The sequence below is a fragment of the Gavialis gangeticus genome, unplaced genomic scaffold, assembly GCF_001723915.1.
Source record: "Gavialis gangeticus isolate Ggan-Ray unplaced genomic scaffold, GavGan_comp1, whole genome shotgun sequence".
NCBI lineage: Eukaryota > Metazoa > Chordata > Crocodylia > Gavialidae > Gavialis > Gavialis gangeticus.
In genome coordinates, this window is record NW_017729025.1 from 120,981,982 (window position 1) to 120,988,986 (window position 7,005).

At 37.6% G+C, this 7,005-nt stretch overlaps 1 protein-coding gene across 1 annotated transcript in view; it reads left to right on the forward strand.

The window, feature by feature from the left end:
- The window catches only part of BBOX1 (gamma-butyrobetaine hydroxylase 1), a 93,469-nt gene that overhangs the window by 73,284 nt on the left and 13,180 nt on the right, over nt 1-7,005 (forward strand). The window contains exons 6-7 of the mRNA XM_019519490.1: nt 3,881-4,077; nt 4,922-5,088. Coding sequence (XP_019375035.1) covers nt 3,881-4,077; nt 4,922-5,088 — 364 coding nt within the window. The remainder of the gene's footprint in view (nt 1-3,880; nt 4,078-4,921; nt 5,089-7,005) is intronic.

The following is a 7,005-nucleotide window of genomic DNA, read 5'->3' on the forward strand; positions in this document are numbered from 1 at the left end:
CGGGTCTGGTAAGGGGGGCACACGTGTGTACAAAACACATGTGCACCTGTGTCCTCCTTCTCCCCGCTGCTCCCAATTTCACTTGCATTCTCTCCAATTATGGTCACTTTATTTAAAGAATGAGACAGCAGCAATAGATAAAGTATAGATATGGGCATAGAAAAAAAATAGAGCCCTAGTTTTGCTTTTGTATGTGGATATATTGGAAATTTAGGGCAGGGAGTTTTTTTTCTAAAACCACCTAGATCATATGGCCAGCCCTCTTCCATTAAACCAGTGGAATTTAAGGATCTAAGTAATTTATACAGCTTTGATAATGCAATGTAAATGAGTTTCACACTTGAGAGAAATCAAATAAAAGGAAATATGAATGAGATGCTAAATTGATTAATACGTGGATAAGGGAAATAAGGTACTTCTACTTATTTTTCCCCTCACAATAGAAAACAATGACCCATCCTATGAAACTGGAATTCAACAACTTTAATCTGATAATAGGAAATATGTTTTACCCAATCATAGTCATATTTACCATGATTTCTTAATACCGTCCATATAGTTCACTACAGAACTAAAAGGCATACATGCAAAAAAGAAAAACCAACCAAGATATTACAGCAAATGTTTGTACTTTTATATTTCATACTTGGAATCCCCTTCCCCCCCCCCTTCATCTTCACCAAGACTTGAAGCAATTGTTTTCTTAATGAAATGAACAGATGAACATGATCTTTTCCTGAATAAGAGCCAAATATTTCATATTAATGTGTCACCTGTTGAAAACTCATTTAGATGCTGTTAGTTAATGTAGAATAAGAGTAGAGTGGTACTTCAGTAATAGGAAACAGATGTGACTTAGCTCACTATCTTATCTGTGCCAAAAATCACACACAACCATAAAAACATTAAAAACAGCAGTCTTTTCAATTAAAAGAAAAAATACCTGTACAAAACAGAAATAGTTTTAAGCACGTTGAAACATTTTTACTATATAGATCCACAATGAATGATCACTTTAATTTACTAGCTATTATAATAGTATTTGACTATTTTAGAAAGACATTTAATAAAGAGTAACAGAAAATATGTCCATAAATGGACCATGATCAGTTTTAGAAATCTCACGTAAAAATATCCTTAGGTTTCCCAAGTTTTGATCTCACATATTCAATTTTCTATTCAAGATCCTGAAAAAAATTACTCTTAGTTCTAGAAAAATTATACTTTTCTTTGAAACATAAAGCTACATTCTCATTTTGCATCCCTTGGAATTTTTAATGGAATCAGTACTATAGGCTTACTCAGGATCACAAAGTCCTACTAAGTCCTACACAGATTAGAAGCCTAGTCATATTGGTTAGACAAGAAGTCTACCTGATGGAAGCATAAGGACATCAATATGACTATAAAAGGAGCTTCTCAGGTGCCTCAAAAATCAAGAGGTAAATCTACAGACAGCGGAAGGATTGGGAGTTGCTAAGGAAACATAAGGAAAAAATTGCAAGAATTACAGTGACAAAATTAGAAAGCAAAGGTAAAAAGTGAGTTACACCTGATGAAGTAAAGTAAAACCAACGAGAAGTTTTTAAAAATTGTAAATATGTTGTACAGAAAAGAAAAATCAAGGAAGCTATGGGTCCACTACTATGTAGCCAACTATTAATAACTAAAGGGAGAGCAGAGCTGCTCAATGGTTGTTTTGCCTTGGTCTTTAGAAAATATACAACCAGAGAGCTAAGAAAAAGAATGTGGACAAAGAACAAGAAAGGCAGAAGGTCACATGAACTAAAGAGCACATCAGTGAGCTTTTCATTAATTTAAATTAATTTAATTTGGTAGAGCCTGAGGAAATTCATCCCAGGATACTGAAAGAACAGGCAAAAGAGCTCTCAGAGCCACTGGCAATAATATTTACAAAGTTGTGGGAGATGGGTGAAGTTCCAGAGAACTAGAAAACCACTAACATAGTTCTCATCTTTAAAAAAGGGAAAGAAGAGGACCCAAGGAATGAGAGCCTGACTTCAATGCCCAGGAAGTTAAAGGAACAAATTATAAAGTTAATTTGTAAACATCTGGAAAAGGAAATAAAAATTGATCATTAAAAGCAAACACAGAGTTGTTAAAAACAAATCATGCCAAATCAAATTGATATCCTTTAACAAAATAACTAGCTGCGTGGATCAAGGGAATGCAGTAGACATAGTATATCTGAACTTTAGAAAGGCTTTTGATAAAGCCCCATGTAACATTCCCACAAGAGTTAGATAAAATTACTAAGGTGGATATACAGTTGGCTCGGTAACCTCAAGCAAAGGGTGTCGGCCTTATAGATGCATTATATATAGATGCCTGTCAGAATGGCAAGAGGCTTGAAGTGGGGTTCCACAGGGCTGCATTCTGATAGTATGCTGGAAGAGAGCTTCTTGATCAAGTTTGCAGATGTTATGAAGCAGAAGGATTGTAAACACTTTGAAGGATAAGACAATAATTCAAAGGAGTCTTGATATATTGGAGAGCTGGACTAGAGACAACAGAATGAAGTTCAAAGTGGATGTGCACCATGCTACACATAGGAAAAAATACACAAATATAGAATGGAAGGATGCATCTACACATGCCATTAATGCGCAGCAAAGTGCAAAGCTTATTGCTTTGCAGTTTATTTCTCCTGGGAAGCTCCCAACTACATGGTTTACACATGTGCCTGAACCGTAGCACATTGGACAGGGTGCTAAAGACCCGGATGGCAGGGGGCCCAGAGGGCCTGCCCTGCCAGGCTCAGTGTGCTGAGGAGGGGCTGGCTGAAGTATGAGGGTACTTCAGTGTAGGGCTAGCTAGCAGGCAGCACTGGCACTCAAGCACCCTTATGTCCCAGCCAGCATCAATACATGCACTGCTGAGCATGAAAAAAATCTCTGCAACGGGATAGTACTTGTAAATGAAAGTACTACCCTGCTGTAGAGTACATTAGTTTTGTGCACCCTAATAGGGGTGCATGTGTAGATGCTGAGATGTTTACTGCACAGTTAATTAGTCAACTGTGCAGTAAATGTCTCCTGTAGATGGGCCCAAAGATAACCAGCTGGGTAGTAGTATTATTTAGAAAAATTCTGGGGGTTGGTGCGGGGTTGATAAATCACAGATTCAACCTGAGTCTGACATTTTGTGACATAGTTGCAAAAAAATGACTGTAACTTTATTCTGAATTAACCACAGTATTAGGTATAAAATACAGGAGGTGAGAGTACCTCTGGCCCTGGTTAGACTTCATCAAGAGTACTGAGTGCAGTTCTGGGCTCCATATTTTAAGAAAGATATGGAGAAGTTGGAGGGGGAGAAATGTGATTCTCTGGAAAAAAAATCATCTCTGGTCTGTTCCTATATATGGTAAATGAAAGATTTTCTCAGGTGTTTTGCCTAAGAACTACCTTAGGTCTAGCCTACACCTGATCTTACAGAACACTGTTCTGACAGTTAATTATCCTTGAGTCACTATCAGAATAACTGTACATAGGGTGGACTAAGTCGTATTGTTACTCAGCAGTGCCTGTCTGAAGTGCCAGACAGAAATACTTATGGAAATATAGCACACTTGAGACTACTACCACTGAGTGCACTATATTTACTATATAGATATGGCCTCTGTGTGCTTGTGTGAAAACAACAAATGCTTTAAGCAAAATTAGCGAAGTTGTTAATCTCTTTTTCTCCATAGTAATAATCATGTTGTATTGGTGTGAAACTGCAGTAATACATTGAGGAAATGGTTCTTAGTTTTTTTAGGATCATTTTAAATTGCAGGGCAAATGACTTAACCAGTAATATTGATTATTAAATATTTATGTAGTTCTTCTTGCAATCAGGTCTTAATTTATTGCAGGTTCAGTTTCTTCACTGTATAAAACAAACCACTACTGGAGGTGAAAGTGAAGTGGTAGATGGATTCCATGTTTCCAGGAAGCTAAAGCAGCAAAACCCTCAAGCCTTTCAGATCCTCACCTCTACTCTGGTAGATTTCACAGATGTTGGGGTTGATTATTGTGATTTTTCTATGCAGTCCAAACAGAAGATAATACAGTGAGTACTATCCAAACACAATTATTTCTAGCAGAATTTCAAAACCATACTGCTGGTAACTTGTAGTCAGACACCAAGAATTACAGAATTACACATCAAGAGTTTGGTTGTACTAAAAAGTTCAATTTGCTTTTCTCAGAGTTTGTTTCTCTTGCATGAAGCCATATGAGAAGGTCTGGGACTGCCACCTTGTGGTAACATAGCATTTCAACATGGTCCTTAATTATTGTTTCATTAATTGTTTTATGTTGAACTTCACGTGCCAAGTAGTATTTATTTTATTATATTAAATTTGTGTTATGCCCCAACTTTCCTTCCTTTCTTCCTACACTCCTTCACTTCCCCAAGAAATGAAGGCAACCAGAATAACCTCTTGATATCAGTCACAGGTCCAAATAGAAGTTAGGGACTATAAAGGAGCTGAATGTGCCTAGTGCATAGAGCTGAGGAGGCACCATGTTTTGAAGTACCTGGATGGAAAACCTTTAAGTCACATGAGGTGATGTTGTTAGGAGGTTAGGTTTTGGTAATAATGCAACCTTCCAACTGTAAAATCTATGAATCACAACATTTGAAATATATAAAGACAGAATACAGGTGCAACTTTCAAAAGGACATGAGAATACAGGTGCTTCAGATTTATCTCTTTTCCAGATTAGCATTAATGATTACACCCCATAATATGTTTATTATCTGTGGTAATAAATAATATTTTGTCCTAGCACTACATTTCATTAAAAAAATTTCAATTTTCAGTCAGAAGTTTCAAGGGGAAAAGAAATCTGTTATTACCAAAACAAAAGCAAGGTGTAAAAAGTTCTGTCTCTCTCTCTCTCTCACACAGAATAAATGACAGAGGTGAAATGGATCGTATCAATTATAATAATGCAACACGAGACACTGTGTTTGACATATCTGCTGAAAAGGTGCGGCCATTTTATGCAGCTCTGAAGGAGTTTGTTAATCTACTAAACAGCACAGAACATAAAGTAACCTATAAGATGAAACCAGGTCAGTGAACAAATTACTTGTACTTAAAAGTAAGTAAAGATGTATCTCATGCCTTAGCCTAAAGAAAAAATATTTTAATATGCTGCTACCAAAAATGAATCTCAGTACTCCCTTGAATCACTGTTTCTTTTCTCTGCTGTATTCTGATGGTCATTTACTATAACTCAATTTCTTTTTCAGATGTCCATCTACCAGAAAATAAACTAATCAAACTTCTTTTTGTATTACATCCAAAATATTAAATCAAAAGATATGTGGACTAAATATAGACAGCCTGAGGCTGAACCGATTCGGTCTTTGCAGATTAGTCTAAACTACACAGATTAAATTGAAACAGAAGTGAACAGACATTTACCTTTGATTCAGGAAATGCAGCCACATGCTTTCAGTGGCTCAAGCTAGAAGCTAGGGGATGCTAGAGCATGGCTCTCTGGCTGTGTGTTCACTTCCTCTTCCTGCTGTCCCCAAAGTCTTTGGAATTTGCAATCAGAGCAGCTGGACTCTGCATTGTTGCTCATCACTTCCTCTTCCTGCTTCCAGGTGCCTCTGGGATTTGTTGTCCACAGTCCCAGCCAGAAGTAAGTTTGAGCAGGGGAAGGGGGAGTTCAACCCCTCCCCCCTGGACCTAGACCCCGTGGGGTTTGCCTGGAGGGGGCAGTTCCTCTTCCTCCACCCAGCAGACTGGGCTACATACTCAGCCAGGTTTGCGTCTCCCCCTTCACCCCCTTATCAGCCAGGTCTCACTGCTCCAGCTAGGAAACAGAGGCCTCGGCAAGGCCAGCTCTGCTCTCTGGAGCAAACAGCTCAGCCCAGCCCAGGGCTGCAAAATTCTGGCATGCTAGGGGACTGTAACTTAACTTGAACTGGGAAGGGGTCTGGGGCAGATGTTTCATAAACCATTTTGACACAAAACAGTTAAGTCTGATATCACTTTCAACCAGGTTTATCTTAAACCAGTTTCATCCATTTTGAAACTGGTTTATGTACACTAAGCTTCTGCTCTGCTACAGGTTTTAACCAGTTTCTGATCACCAGGGATCCTGGTTTTCTCTGTTAAAAAAAAAAAATCCCCAATTTTCAGGTTAAAAAATGTAACCCGAACTCCACATTTTTCCATGATCAAAATAAAACACCTATATATATATATATATATATATATATATATAAAAAATATGTATGTATATATATGTATGTATGTATGTATGTATTACTGGTGTTTCATTTTAATCACAGAAAAATATGGATTTTGGGTTACTTTTTTAACTCAGAAATTGAGGGGGGGGGGGTTTCAGAGAAAACCAAAATCCCTGCTGATCACTTAAACTGGTTTATGTGTAAATTCTGTCCCTAGCTGTAAGGTTTCCAAGTGAATCACTCAAAAGTTGAGAAATGGCATACAATCTTAGCTCTTTGAGTCATTCGTTATGATACAACATTTAATGTATATGATTATATAAATATTTTCTTATAGATCTCCTGCTTCTTTCAGTGCACAAAGGGGACTGTTCTCTGGGAATAAACCAAGGTTGCAAAAAGAAAGACTTTATTGCCAGTTTAATTTGTCGTAGAAGCTGGAAGGTATATAGGAAATGAGGCAGGGGGTAGAAAGTTAGTAAAGAGGGAATTATGGTTGAGGAAGTTGAATGCTGTCTCAGAGGATCAGATTACCATCTCAACATCTGCCACAGAGATGTTGTATGGTGGCAGGCAAGTTGTGTAAATCCAAATGTCCATAATTAGGTACTAACTGGGCACATCAACACATTCATTAATGTGCAGTAGTTACTGTGCATTCAATTTAGTACTTGGTTAATGAAGTACTAACTAAATGTGCAGTAACTAGTGTTACTGTGCAGTAGCACCAGCACACAGGTTTTTATTGACGCTTACTGCACAGTAGCCTAATTCTACTGGGCA